At 49.2% G+C, this 15,428-nt stretch overlaps 1 protein-coding gene across 7 annotated transcripts in view; it reads left to right on the top strand.

The window, feature by feature from the left end:
* Nucleotides 1-15,428, top strand: part of LOC144596438 (protein EFR3 homolog B-like) — a 100,502-nt gene that overhangs the window by 19,994 nt on the left and 65,080 nt on the right. For 4 of the 7 annotated variants that reach the window (XM_078404679.1, XM_078404681.1, XM_078404680.1 and 1 more), the window contains 3 exons: nt 8,600-8,676; nt 12,070-12,197; nt 14,249-14,399. In XM_078404679.1, the coding sequence (XP_078260805.1) occupies nt 8,600-8,676; nt 12,070-12,197; nt 14,249-14,399 (356 nt within the window). Of the gene's footprint in view, nt 1-212; nt 497-7,520; nt 7,605-8,599; nt 8,677-12,069; nt 12,198-14,248; nt 14,400-15,428 lie in introns of those variants that run through there. The other 3 variants (XM_078404685.1, XM_078404683.1, XM_078404682.1) reach the window with 3 other exon arrangements.

The raw sequence follows: 15,428 nt of genomic DNA, 5'->3' as shown, positions 1-15,428 counted from the left end.
ATGATGGATGATATTTAGTGGCTGAAACAGGCAGCAATGTTATTGGTTAAATAGTTTTCCAGATAGTTGCTTTCAATGATTTGATGAACTGTACTTTAATCGTCCTCTGCTAAATGCGTTTAAAACACGCTGAGAATCCAGCACTCCCCACCCCCTATCCCAGTCGTAATGAGCTGTGAGCCTGCCAGCAGTTTGCTGCTGATGCTGATGTAACACACCCAGTGCTGAAGCGTTGTATCGGTGACTGTGAAGCTGAAAACATGTCCCGAGAGAGAAGAAAGGATCTTCAGTGATTCCTCCTCGATTCATCCCATGCTGGCTAGGCTGAATGAAAAGTCTGTGTGTGTGTGTCTGTCATTCAGTATTCATCAGGATCGCTGTTGTCGTCACACAGGGCTAAGGTCACCTGCTTCGCTCATTTCAGGAGAGATTAGATTCTTTCAGATTTCTGCCTGGGATTGAGGGAGAGATGGTATAGTCCACTTTAAGATGTACGGTAAGGATTGAATTAATCATCTTATCAGAATTATGCCCCAGTATTAAAATAACGATGGAGTATTGTAAAGCCACTTTAATACATTAAATTAATTTTAGTCTGCTGGTTTCTGACTGAAATGTTGTTCTCAATTTGTTAAGCTATCAGTTAAGTGGATACTGCACATGAAGTGTTGTAAAATGTGTTTGTGAAATAGCTGCAGTCATTTGTGTCTGATGAATTACATCATCTGTGTGAGGTGGCATTACAATGATATTGCCCTAACTTAATGCTGCAGAGATGCAGATGCACCATAAACTCGGCATGGAAGTGAGCAAAGCCACGCTGACCTTATCCAGCCCCACTCATGTACCTCAGATAGCTCTGAAAGAGGGGGGAAAAGTCAACCAGACTCCTGTCTCTGACTGTCGCCCATGCTGGTCAAACTGAAACAGTGTGTGTAGGTGGATATTCGTTAAGGGCTGCATCCTCAATCATGCTGCCCCAGCAAGCTCAGGCTTTGAGCTCAGTTCAGTGAGACATTCCGCTCGGCTAATAGTTCCATCACTGCATCAAGAATCGGCACATCTCAGGAAGGAGAGGTAGGCAAAACAGTGTGGAACAGATAGTTACAAACGACCATCCCGTACAGCTTACACTACTAGTACACGTGCCAAAGGCAGTCTCAAGGTTATTGTTTTCCTATGGGTGCACAATTCCTCCCCTCTGCTATTCATGTAGCCTGAAGGTTCATGACTCAGAAACACAGGATGAATAAGCAGTGCTGTTAAGGTGGGGTTTCCAACAAAACCTCTCTGCAGTTGGAACACTTTCTAATTTTTGAACTATTGTTGGTTTGAGGAGTTTTGGATCATAATATATTGTTCTTTCCACCCTGCGGAAGTTTTCCAGATCAGGTGAACCAAAGGCGAGACACAGAGTAAAACGCCCGCTGAATTCTTCCAGAGTTTATTTTTGGCTTCAGATTCCAGCATCTGCAAATTTTTGTATCTCTAAAGCTCCCTTCAGACTGCCCTGCTACATATTACCTGGAGAGAAATAGCACAGCTTAGACACAAAGCAAGCTCGTCATACATTCCCAGGCCAGTGATAAAAATAAAATGTGGGTGAAATAGAGTTAACAATAGCTTCACAAGAAGTTAAAAGAGACATTTAAAATGGAGTTAACTTAATCTCTGAAACAGAATTTATAAATCTATACTTATGAGGATTTGGAAAGGGGGGCAAAAGAAGTTCACCAGGTTGTTGTCTGGATTGGAGATTGTTGGCTTTTAGAGGAGATTGGACAAACTTGGATTGTTTTCACTAGAGGCCGAGGGAGGACACAAAAGATTTATTTGAGGTAAGATTTACTACCATTTGGAAGATAACTAGGGATAGCCAGCATGGCTTTGTACGTGGCAGGTCGAGTCTCACTAACTTGATTGAGTTTTTTGAAGAGATGACAGAAGAGACTGATGATGGGTTGATTATGTTGTATACATGGAATTTAGTAAGGATTTTGATAAGGTACCTCGTGGTAAGCTGATCCAGAAGATTAAGATGTACGGGATTCACGATGACTTCACATGTTCACAAGTCATAGGAGTAGAATTGGGCCATTCGGCCTATCGAGTCTGCACCAATCGAGTCTACATTCAATCATGGTTGATCTCTGCCACCTAATCCCATTTTCCTGCCTTCTCCCCATAATCCTTGACACTCGTTCTAATCAAGTTTATCTATTTCTGCCTTAAAAATATCCACTGATTTGGCCTCCACAGCCCTCTGTGGCAATGTCCCACAGATTAACTACCCTCTGATTAAAGAAATTTCTCCTCACCTCCTTTTTAAAAGAGCGCCCTTTAATTCTGAGGCTCTGCCCTCTGGTTCCAGTCTCTCCCACCAGTGGAAACATCCTTTCTACACCCACTCTATGCATTTCATTGTAAGTTTCAATGAGGTCCCCCCTCAACCTTCTAAACTCCAGCAGGTATAGGCCCAGTACCGTCAAACGCTCGTCATGTGTTAACCCGCTCATTCCTGGAATCATTCTTGTAAACCTCCTCTGGACCCTCTCCAGAGCCAGCACATCCTTCCTCAGATATGGGACCCAAATTTGCTCACAGTACCTCAAATGCGGCTTGACCAGCGTCTTATAGTGCCTCAGCATTACATCTATGTTTTTGTATTTCAGTCCTCCTAATATAAATGCTAGCATTGAATTTGCCTTCCTTACTACTGATTTGACTTTCAATTTAACTTTTTGGGAGTCCTGCACCAGCACTCCAAGTGGCTTTGCACCTTCGATTTCTGGATTCTCCCTCTATTTAGAAAATAATCTTCGCTTTTATTCTTATTACCAAAATGCATTCTGCATCTTGCTATACTGAATTTCATCTGCCACTTCTCTGCCCTCTCCTAACCTGTCCAAGTCCTTCTGCAGAGTCCTTGCTTCCTCTCCACTGCCTGCCCCTCCACCTATCTTAACATCATCTTTGCCACAAGGCCTTCAATCCCTTTATCCATATGGTGGTATAGATTCAGAACTGACTTATTAATAGAAGACAGAGGATTGAGGTGGAATGTGGATATTGTGACTGGAGGTCTGTGACCAATGGAAATTCCACAGGGATCTGTGCTGGGATCTCTGCTGTTTGCGATATATATAAATGACCTAATACCCTTTGTGTATAAACCTTATCCCTCAGGTTCCTATTAAATCTTTCCCCCCTCACCTTAAATCTACGTCCTCTGGTTCTCGATTCCCCCACTTTGGGCAAAAGACTCTGCATTTACCCGATCTATTCCTCTCATGATCGTATACACCTTTATAGGATCATCCTCCTGCATTCCTTGGGATAAAATCCTAGCCTGCTCAACCTCTCCCTATAGCTCAGACCCTCCAGTCCTGGCAACATCCTCGTAAATCTTCTCTGTATCCTTTCCTGCTTGACAACATCTTTCCTATAACATGGTGACCAAAACTAAACACAATTCTCTAAATGTGGCTTCACCAATGTCCCATACAACTATAACATGACCTCCTAACTTATAAACTCAATACTCTGACTGATGAAGGCCAATGCACCCTTCCCAACCCTTCTGAATTTGGCGGAAAGTTTCCGCTTTCTTATTTCATTTCCACCAGTCCAATTTCCCCTCACATTTTTCCGCAAAACAGTCGGTAATTGCAATTTGTCAATTTGGCCGCTGGAGGTGCCGCGAGAAGTCCCCCCGCCCTGGAAGTCTCCCCAAAAATGTGACACCTAGGCTGGGCAAGGCAGCCAATCTCAACCTCATCGGGACTTCCATGGCCGATCGGTGGGTTGAATTTGCCACCTGTGGCCGGGGCTCTGGAACTCCAGCCCAACTGGAGCCAGCACATTTATCCCCATAGCTGTTCCCTTGGCCAGCTGGATAAACCAGCAAAGCTCTGAAACCAAGAGTGCCAGAAAATCAGTGGTGGAACTGTAATAAGTAAATGTTAAATTTAAGTGCAAGATTATATAACAAAATTAATTAATTATGACGGGGTTAAAATATAAAACACAGCAGAAAAGCCAATTACAACCTTTTTGGGCTGATTATCAATTAATGTGCTAATTTACTTCAACAAGTACTTCCGTACACTACAACTATTTACAATATATATTAATGATTTGGATGATGGAATTAGAAATAACACTAGCAAGTTTGCGGATGATTTGGGTGGGTGGCAGTGTAAACTGCGAAGAGGATGTTAGCAGGCTGCAGGGTGACTTGGACAGGTTGAGTGAGTGGGCAGATGCATGGCCGATGCAGTATAATGTAGATAAATGTGAGGTTATCCACTTTAGTGGCAAAAATAACGAGGCAGTTTATTATCTCAATTATGTCAGATTAGGTATAAGGGCCCTGGTGAGACTACATCTGGAGCATTGTGTGCAGTTTTGGTCTCCTAATTTGAGGAAGGACGTCCTTGCATTGAGGCAGTGCAGCGTGGATTCACGAGGTTAATCCCTGGGATGGCGGGACTGTCATATGAGGAAAGATTGGAAAGACTAGGCTTGTATTCACTGGAGTTTAGAAGGATGAGAAGGAATCTTATAGAGGTGTATAAAATTATAAAAGGACTAGGCAAGCTAGATGCAGGAAAAATGTTCCCAATGTTGGGGGAGTCCAGAACCAGGGGACACAGTCTAAGAATAAAGGGGAGGCCATTTAAAACTGAGGTGAGAAAAAACTTTTTCACCCAGAGAGTTGTGAATTTGTGGAATTCTCTGCCACAGAGGGCAGTGGGAGCCAAATCACTGGATACATTTAAGTGAGAGTTAGATAGAGCTCTAGGGGCTAGTGGAATCAAGGGATATGGGGAGAAGACAGGCACAGGTTACTGATTGTAGATGTTCAGCCTCGATCACAATGAATGGCGGTGCTGGCTCGAAGGGCCAAATGGCTTCCTCCTGCCCCTATTTTCTATGTTTCTATGTATGTTTAGTCGAGTCGCATATATCAACTCTTTCTTCATAACTTAGTCATACCATTGTTCTTTATGACCATTGTTTTATTCAATACCAAGAGAATTGGGATGTGTAAGGAAAAAGCAAAATAGAAACAACAAAACAAAACAAATGTTCTTTGTGTTGCAAAAAGTATCTCTGTTCAATAACCTTTCTATAAATAGCAGAATATACTCATAATAGGCCTGACATTGTACATGTAGTTCATGAACTATGGACTGTTGGAAATAATAGTTGTTTTTCACTATAATAAACTATTCACTATAATAATAGTTGGAAATAATAGTTTGTTTTTCACACATGAATGTAACGCAACGTATGTGCATTTGGCGTGCATACTTTTTTTTTGCTGAAAAGTTGCATTACATGCCATATTATCAATTTTGATGTAAAATTCTGAATTTTGGACATCAAAATTATGAATTTGTAAAATCAAATGTTGGGAGGTCTGCCAATGTGCCAAAAGCCTTTTTGACCACCCTATCTACCTGCGACACCACCTGCACTCCTAGACCCCTCTGCTCTACGACACTCCCCAGAGCCCTACCATTCACTGTGTAGGTCCTGCCCTTGTTAGACTTCCCAAAATGCAATATCTCTAAATGTGAGATATTCCTTCAACCATTCCTCAGCCCACCTGCCCAACTGATCCTGCTGCAATTTTTGACAACCATCTTCACTATCTACAATACCCCCCCACTTTTGTGTCATTTGCAAACTTGCTAATCATGCCTTGTACATTCTCAATCAAATCATTGATATAGATGGCAAACAGCAATGAGCCCAGCACCGAACCCTGAGGCGCACCACTAGTCACGGGCCGCCAGTCTGAAAAGCCACCATCCACCACCACCCTCTGCTTCCTTCCGTGAAGCCAATTTTCCATTCATTCAGCTATCTGTCCTTGAACCCCATGGGATCTAATCTTCCAGAGCAGCCTACCATGCGGAACTTTGTCGAATGCGTTACTGAAATCCATATATACGTCTAGAACTCTGCCCTCATCAACCTTTTGGTCATATCTTCACAAAACTCAATCCGATTTGTGAGACACGACTTCCCACGTACAAAACCATGCTGACTATTCCTGATCAGCCCTTGTCCATCTAAATGCCAGAATATCTTATCCCTCAGAATACTCTCTAGTAACTTTCTGACCACAGAGGTTAAGTTCACTGGCCTACAGTTCCCAGGCTTTTCCCTGCCACCCTTCTTAAATAGAGGCACAACCTTTGCCACCCTCCAGTCTTCCCACACCTTACCCATACTTAATGATGACTCGCAATTGGAAAGAAATGGGTTCATTAATTAAAGGATTCTATCCTTTCCCCCAATCTATATATTTGTTTCCCATTCCCCTGACTCTACATCACGTTCTATATCTTCCGTTTCCTTTTCCCTGACTCTCAGAAGAAATCTGAAGAAGGTCTCAACCCGAAACGCCACCCATTCCTTCTTTCCAGAGATGCTGCCGGTCACGCTGAGTTACTCCAGCATTTTGTGTCTATCTTCGGTTTAAACCAGCATCTGCAGTTCCTTCCTACACATTCTATCCTTTATCCTTTAGTGTAATTTCTTTAGCCATTTAATAATCAGGTGTTATCCTCATTTCATTAAATTTCTGTCACAGTGTGACAGATATCTCAGCACCAACAGCGTAATGCTCCAGTTCTGGAAGCAGAGTTATAGATGTTTCCACTGCAAGTTTTTGTTTTAAAAGTTAATGCAGATGTAGAGTCCATGGGATGGCAGGACTGTCATATGTTGAAAGAATGGAGCGACTGGGCTTGTATACACTGGAATTTAGAAGGATGAGAGGGGATCTTATTGAAACATATAAGATTATTAAGGGATTGGACACATTAGAGGCAGGAAACATGTTCCAGATGTTGGGGGAGTGCAGAACTAGGGGTCACAGTTTAAGAATAAGGGATAGGCCATTTAGAATGGAGATGAGGAAAAACTTTTTAACCCAGAGAGTTGTGAATCTGTGGAATTCACTGCCTCGGAAGGAGAGGCCGGTTCTCTGGATGCTTTCAAGAGAGAGTTAGATAGAGCTCTTAAAGGTAGCGGAGTCAAGGGATATGAGGAAAAGGCAGGAACGGGGTACTGATTGTGGATGATCAGCCATGATCACAGTGAATGGTGGTGCTGGCTCGAAGGGTCGAATGGCCTACTCCTGCACCTATTGTCTATTGTCTATGTTCCTTGTCCAGGATGTAATCCAGCTTCTGTAAACACTGGTCCTGCAAGAACTCTGTTGAGCCAGAAAATACCTTATGCTCATGAAGGTGGCTCAGGCAGACACTAGAGGCCTGGACCTGCGAATGATGGTCCTTGGCTAGGCCCAGGAGCTTCTTCTCTTCTTATCGAGTCCATGTCACAAGATTAGAAATTGTTCAGCCAGAGCTGAACACACTTCTCAGCATCTGCTAACAATGGCGTCTTGCGCTTCTTGTGCTTCTTGTGCATAGTGGTGGAAAGATTGGTGGCAACGTGAACGCTCTTTCCTTGACCCCGGCCCAGGAACTGACAGATGAGGAAGTATGGAAGGTAGACACAAAATGCTGGAGTAACCCAGCGGGACTGGCAGCATCTCTGGAGAGAAGGAATGGGTGATGTTTCAGGTAGAGACCCTTCTTCAGACATGTCAGGGGAGTGGGCGGGACAGAGATAGAATGTAGTCGGAGACAGTAAGACTGGTGGGAGTACTGGGAAGGGGGAGAGAGAGGGAAAGCAAGGGCTATTTGAAGTTAGAGAAGTCAATGGTCATACCGCTGGGGTACAAGCTGCCCAAGTAAAATATGAGGTGCTGTTCTTCCAATTTGTGTTGGGCCTCACTCTGACAATGGAGGAGGCCCAGGAAAGAATGATCAGATTAGGAATGGGGGGGAAGTTAAAGTGCTGAGTAACTGGGAGATCAGGTAGGTTAAGGCGGACTGAGTGGAGGTGTTCAGCGAAACGATCGCCGAGCCTGCGCTTGGTCTCGACGATGTACAGAAGTTGACATTTGGAGCAGTAGATGAGGTTTGAGTTGCAAGTGAACCACTGCCTCACCTGAAAACATTGTCGGGGTCCCTGGATGGAGTAGCGGGGGGATGTTAAGGAACAGGTGTTGCATGAGGCAGTATCCCAGCTGACTTGGACTCCCGACTCATAATCCACCATTCTAAACACCCAAAGATCAAGTAGGGTGCTGGGTGTTTTACAGAATGTTAAAGGCAGCCTTTCCAAACATGCAGAGGGCTGCAATCTCAAGCATTCCAATATATATATATATATATAGTTTTGTGCAATACAGGCTGTGTGCAAGCAAGTTGGATTAGCTCAGTTAGACATCTTGGTTGGCATTGATGAGGATGGGTGAAGGGCCTAATTCCTTGGCTATTGTCGTGATTTTATGCAATGCCATTTAGGGATTAATGAGATGTTTTGGGAGCTCCCTATGTTTTCATAGGACTTTGGTCATGTGTCACTCTTTAGTTTGAAGATCACCTGGTCTTCATGGTAGCTTATATTATTGCTGTAACAAACATTCCCAATCTAGTGCACCATGTTTTCCCACAGGAAGTTGCATGGTGCATGTGTAAGTGGGTCAATGACACGTCTGTGCTTCTTGCAGGTGTTTGCGGTTGCTGTGGAGCTCTGCGGCCAAGATACAAGAGGCTAGTGGACAATATCTTCCCTGAGGACTCTGAGGTAAATAGCCATCCATTAACTAAAACATTGTTTCATAAAATTGAACAGGCAGTGATGCTTTTGCTTTGGACCTGTAGACAGTGTGAATGTATTTTCCTGTGGTAATCAATTAAACATCGCAGTGTAAAGATATATCAGGTCGGGCAGTGTACCAGACGAGCAGTAAGAGAGTCCATTTTTAGGAGATGGTTTGAATATGTGCAAATCATGCCAGTATCTTGCAACGGAGTTCCAATGTGGAATGTGACCATAGCCCTCAGTGAAATGTCTGCAAACACACTCGCTTCTTATCTGTCTGTCCCTCCATCTGTTTATACGTACGTACCGAACTTATCTCTACCTACCTCGACTCCATCCTATCCCCCCTGGTTAAATCCCTCCCCACCTACGTCCATGACACCTCACACGCTCTCCATCTCCTGGACAACTTCCGGTTCCCAGGCCCCCACTCCCTAATTTTCACCATGGATGTCCAGTCACTCTACACCTCCATCCCCCACAAGGATGGTCTCGAAGCCCTCCGTTTCTTCCTCGACCGTAGAACCAGCCAATCCCCATCGACCAACACTCTCCTCCGCCTAGCAGAGCTGGTTCTTACCCTCAACAACTTCTCCTTTGACTCCTCCCACTTCCTCCAAACCAGAGGCGTAGCTATGGGCACTCGCATGGGCCCTAGCTACGCCTGCCTCTTTGTCGGGTACGTCGAACAATCCCTGTTCCAGACGTACACTGGCCCCATCCCCGAACTCTACCTCCGCTACATCGACGACTGCATTGGTGCTACCTCTTGCACCCATGCAGAACTCACTGACTTCATACACTTCACCTCCAATTTCCATCCTGCCCTTAAATATACCTGGACTATCTCTGACATCTCCCTCCCGTTTCTGGACCTCACCATCTCCATCACAGGAGACAGACTAGTGACGGACATTTACTACAAGCCCACCGATTCGCACAGCTATCTGGACTACACTTCTTCCCACCCGGTCCCCTGCAAAAAGTCTATCCCCTACTCCCAATTCCTCCGTCTACGCCGCATCTGCGCCCGGGATGAGGTGTTTCAGACTAGGGCTTCTGAGATGTCCTCGTTCTTCAGAAAACGGGGCTTCCCCTCCTCCATTATAGATGAGGCTCTCACTAGGGTCTCTTCTACATCCCGCAGCTCCGCTCTTGCTCCCCCTCCCCCCACTCGCAACAAGGACAGGATCCCCCTCGTTCTCACCTTCCACCCCACCAGCCAGCGGATCCAACATATCATCCACCAACATTTCCGTCACCTACAACGGGACCCCACCACTGGCCATATCTTCCCATCCCCTCCCCTCTCTGCGTTCCGCAGAGACCGTTCCCTCCGTAACTCCCTGGTCCACTCGTCCCTTCCTACCCAAACCACCCCAACCCCGGGCACTTTCCCTTGCAACCGCACGAGATGCAACACCTGTCACTTTACCTCCCCCCTCAACTCCATCAAAGGACCCAAACAGTCTTTCAAGGTGAGACAGAGGTTCACCTGCACCTCCTCCAACCTCATCTATTGCATCCGCTGCTCTAGATGTCAACTTATTTATATCGGCGAAACCAAGCGCAGGCTCGGCGATTGCTTCGCTGAACACCTGCGCTCGGTCCGCATTAACGCAACTGATCTCCCGGTGGCCCAGCATTTTAACTCCCCCCTCCCATTCCCAGTCTGACCTCTCTGTCATGGGCCTCCTCCAGTGCCATAGTGAGGCCCGTCGGAAATTGGAGGAGCAGCACCTCATATTTCGCCTGGGCAGTTTGCAGCCCGGTGGTATGAACGTCAACTTCTCCAACTTCAGATAGCTCCTCTGTCCCTCCCTTCCCCTCCTCCTTCCCAGATCTCCCTCTATCTTCCTGTCTCCACCTATATCCTTCCTTTGTCCCACCCCCGACATCAGTCTGAAGAAGGGTCTCGACCCGAAACGTCACCCATTCCTTCTCTCCCGAGATGCTGCCTGACCTGCTGAGTTACTCCAGCATTTTGTGAATAAATCGATTTGTACCAGCATCTGCAGTTATTTTCTTATACGTACGTGCATCTCACTTCCCCCTCTCTTTGAATATGACTCTCCCTCCCTCTCCTCCAATGCTACCTCATCCTCTCTCCCCCTCTCTCTTCCCTCTATCTCCCTCTCAATTCTACTCTCTCCCCTTTCTCTCCTCTCTCTCTCCGCTCTCTCCCCCCCTCTCTCTCTCTCTCTCTCTCTCTCTCTCTCTCTCTCTCTCTCTCTCTCTCTCTCTCTCTCTCTCTCTCTCTCTCTCTCTCGCTCTCTCTCTCTCTCTCTCTCTCTCTCTCTCTCTCTCTCTCTCTCTCTCTCCCTCTCTCCCTCCCTCCCTCCCTCTCTCTCCCTCTCCCTCTCCCTCTCCCCCTCTCTCCCTCTCCCTCTCCCCCTCTCTCCCTCTCCCCCTCCCTCTCCCCCTCCCTCTCTCCCTCTCTCTCTCTCTCTCTCTCTCTCCCTCTCTCCCCCCCCTCTCTCCCCCCCCCTCAATCTGGTGAACCTACGCTGCACTGCCTCAATTACAAGGATGTCCTTCCTCAAATTAGGAGACCAAAACTGTACACAAATCCTCTCGTTATGAAGGCCAACATGCCATTAGCTTCCTTCACTGCCTGCTGCACATGCACGCCAACTTTCAGTGACTGGTGTACAAGGACTCCCAGGTCTCGCTGCACTTCCCCCTTACCTAACCTGACACCAGTGAGATAATAATCTGCCTCCTTGTTTTTGCCGCCAAAGTGGATAACCTCACATTTATCTACATTATACTGCATCTGCCATGCATCTACCCACTCACTCAACCTGTCCAAGTCACCATGCAACCTCCTAACATCCTCTTCGCAGTTGACACTGCCACCCAGCTTTGTGTCATCTGTGTCAGCTTTGTGCAATCAACAGGAATAATGAGAATGCCATTTGGATCTTCAAGATGCAATTCCGGGATATATTCCTTCTTCACTAGAGGGAGTTGGATATCCTTAGTCTACTGCAGGCTTGACATTTGTCACCAGGAAGGTTTAGCCTGTACCAAATGGTTCTTCAAGAGGAGGTAGAATAAGAGGAGAAAGGATAAAGGGAGTGAGGAGGAGAGGGAGGACAGAATGGGAAGAGATTGTGGAGCGTAAGGAGAGGATGATAGCAGAGGTGGGACGATGGAGCAGGGACCGACACAAAGATTGGTGAAGTAGGAGACTGCAGATATTTGGCCCTGTCAGGAGGTGCGGTCAAAGGCCTTGGCATGTGATGTGTGTGGTTGATCAACCGCTGTCACACCACCTGCCTTTGGGATGTCACCTCAATGTCACCCATTCTCAGCTGCGGCCTCTAGGCACAGCCATAACCAAAGCTAACTTTTCCCAACTATTGTCCACAGGATGGGCTAGTGAAAGTCAACATGGAGAAGCTGACCTTCTACGCCCTGTCTGCACCGGAAAAGCTGGACCGAATTGGTGCATATCTTGCAGAGAGACTGAGCAGAGATGTGGCCAGGCACCGATATGGGTAAGGACATAGGAAATAGGGCAGACGAAGGCCATTCGGACCCTCAGGCCTGCTCTGCCAATCGGTAAGATCATGGTTGCTCTTGCACTTCTGCACCACTTTCCTCCACTAAGCCCATTCCCTATCTTGAATATACTCAGGGAAAGACTCACAGGTTGATTCTGGGTATCTGGGTCCCACCGGATAATAAATTCTGCCATCTGGGGCATGGGTTTCCCTACAGCACGGGAGGTCAAGATGGGAGGACATGCCGCGTGTGGAGGGATGCTGTGTTGAGAGATGCCGTGTGTGGAGGGATGCCGCGTGTGGAGGGATGCCGCGTGTGGAGGGATGCTGTGTGGAGGGGCATGCTGCGTGTGGAGGGGCATGCTGCGTGTGGAGGAATGCTGTGTGGAGGGATGCGGCATGTGGAGGTATGCTGCGTGGAGGGATGCCGCGTGTGGAGGGATGCGGCATGTGGAGGGATGCTGCGTGGAGGGATGCCGCGTGTGGAGGGATGCTGTGTAGGAGGGGCATGCTGCGTGTGGAGGGATGCCGTGTGTGGAGGGATGCCGCGTGTGGAGGGGCGCCGCGTGTGGAGGGGCGCCGCGTGTGGAGGGGCGCCGCGTGTGGAGGGATGCCCCGTGTGGAGGGGCATGCCACGTGTGGAGGGATGCCGCGTGTGGAGGGATGCCGCGTGTGGAGGGATGCCGCGTGTGGAGGGATGCCGCGTGTGGAGGGATGCCGCGTGTGGAGGGATGCCGCGTGTGGAGGGATGCCGCGTGTGGAGGGATGCCGCGTGTGGAGGGATGCCGCGTGTAGGAGGGGCATGCCGCGTGTAGGAGGGGCATGCCGCGTGTAGGAGGGGCATGCCGCGTGTGGAGGGATGCCGCGTGTGGAGGGGCGCCGCGTGTGGAGGGGTGCCGCGTGTGGAGGGGTGCCGCGTGTGGAGGGGCGCCGCGTGTGGAGGGGCGCCGCGTGTGGAGGGGCGCCGCGTGTGGAGGGGCGCCGCGTGTGGAGGGGCGCCGCGTGTGGAGGGGCGCCGCGTGTGGAGGGGCGCCGCGTGTGGAGGGGCGCCGCGTGTGGAGGGGCGCCGCGTGTGGAGGGACGCCGCGTGTGGAGGGACGCCGCGTGTGGAGGGACGCCGCGTGTGGAGGGACGCCGCGTGTGGAGGGACGCAGCGTGTGGAGGGGGATGCCGCGTGTAGGAGGGGCATGCCGCGTGTAGGAGGGGCATGCCGCGTGTAGGAGGGGCATGCCGCGTGTGGAGGGATGCCGCGTGTGGAGGGATGCCGCGTGTGGAGGGGCATGCCGCGTGTGGAGGGATGCCGCGTGTGGAGGGATGCCGCGTGTGGAGGGATGCCGCGTGTGGAGGGATGCCGCGTGTGGAGGGATGCCGCGTGTGGAGGGATGCCGCGTGTGGGAGGGGCATGCCGCGTGTGGGAGGGGCATGCCGCGTGTGGAGGGGCATGCCGCGTGTGGAGGGATGCCGCGTGTGGAGGGATGCCGCGTGTGGAGGGATGCCGCGTGTGGAGGGATGCCGCGTGTGGAGGGATGCCGCGTGTGGAGGGGGATGCCGCGTGTGGAGGGGCATGCCGCGTGTGGAGGGATGCCGCGTGTGGAGGGATGCCGCGTGTGGAGGGGCATGCCGCGTGTGGAGGGGCATGCCGCGTGTGGAGGGGCATGCCGCGTGTGGAGGGATGCCGCGTGTGGAGGGATGCCGCGTGTGGAGGGATGCCGCGTGTGGAGGGATGCCGCGTGTGGAGGGATGCCGCGTGTGGGAGGGGCATGCCGCGTGTGGGAGGGGCATGCCGCGTGTGGAGGGGCATGCCGCGTGTGGAGGGGCATGCCGCGTGTGGAGGGGCATGCCGCGTGTGGAGGGGCATGCCGCGTGTGGAGGGGCATGCCGCGTGTGGAGGGATGCCGCGTGTGGAGGGATGCCGCGTGTGGAGGGTTGCCGCGTGTGGAGGGTTGCCGCGTGTGGAGGGTTGCCGCGTGTGGAGGGTTGCCGCGTGTGGAGGGATGCATACTGGTTGCTGTATTGAATGTTGTGAATGCTTGATTGCCCGTCAGGTATGTGTGCATTGCAATGGAGGCTCTCGACCAGCTCCTGATGGCCTGTCACTGCCAAAGCATTAACTTGTTTGTGGAGAGTTTTCTCAAGATGGTGGCCAAGCTTCTCGAGTCTGACAAAGCAGCATTGCAGATCCTGGGAACAAATTCGGTAAGTCTGCCTCTCAATTCTCAGACTGCAAATTACTGAGTGGATTAGTGCCACTGAGGAGGAAGGTGGATAGGGTGGTCAAAAAAGCTTTTGGCACATTGTCCTTCATCAGTCAGAATATTGAGTATAGAAGCTGGGAGGTCATGTTGCAGTTGTATGAGACGTTGGGGAGGCCACATTTAGAGTATTGTGTTCAGTTCTGGGCACCATATTATGGGAAAGAAGTCAAGCTGGAAAACGTACAGAGAAGATTTACGAGGATGTTGCCAGGACTAGAGGGTCTGAGCTATAGAGAGAGGTTGAGTAGGCTGGTCTCTATTGCTTGGAGTGCAGGAGGATGAGGCAGTGATCTTATAGAGGTGTATAAGATCATGAGAGGAATGGATTGGGTAGATGCACAGAGTCTCTTGCCCAGAGTAAGTGAATCGAGAACCAGGGGGCATAGGTTTACGGTGAAGGGGGAAATATTTAATAGGAAACTGAGGGGTAACTTTTTCACACAAAGGATGATGTGTGTATGGAACAAGCTGCCAGAGAAAGTAGTTGAGGCAGGGACTATCCCAATGTTTAAAAAACAGTCAAGACAGGTACATGGATAGGACAGGTTTGGAGGGATATGTGCCAAATGCGGGCAGATGGGACTAGTGTGCCTGAGACATATTGGCCGGTGTGGAGAAGTTGGGCCAAAGGGCCTGTTTCCACGCTGTCTATTACTAGGGCCCTAGCAGAGATCTTTGTATCTTCCTAGACTACACGTTAGCTACCAGATGTGTAGAGTGTTGTGACTGTTTTGCATTTATTTAAGATGGGGTACATGACAAGCCAAGAAACTACAGTCTGGTGAGCCTAACATGAGTGGTGAGAAAGTTAGTGGCAGGTATTGTGGAGCCATCAGATTCTTAAAAAGACCTGCACAACTCTAATCCTACCTCAACCACAGAACACAAGACCACCTCCTGCATTACCATGGACTTGTGTCCAAGGTCGGGATCCAACTTGGGTCTCCGGAGCTGTGAGGCAGCAGTGATA

Source organism: Rhinoraja longicauda, chromosome 9 (assembly GCF_053455715.1).
Source record: "Rhinoraja longicauda isolate Sanriku21f chromosome 9, sRhiLon1.1, whole genome shotgun sequence".
Taxonomy (NCBI): domain Eukaryota; kingdom Metazoa; phylum Chordata; class Chondrichthyes; order Rajiformes; family Arhynchobatidae; genus Rhinoraja; species Rhinoraja longicauda.
This window is presented reverse-complemented; position numbering and strand designations above follow the sequence as displayed.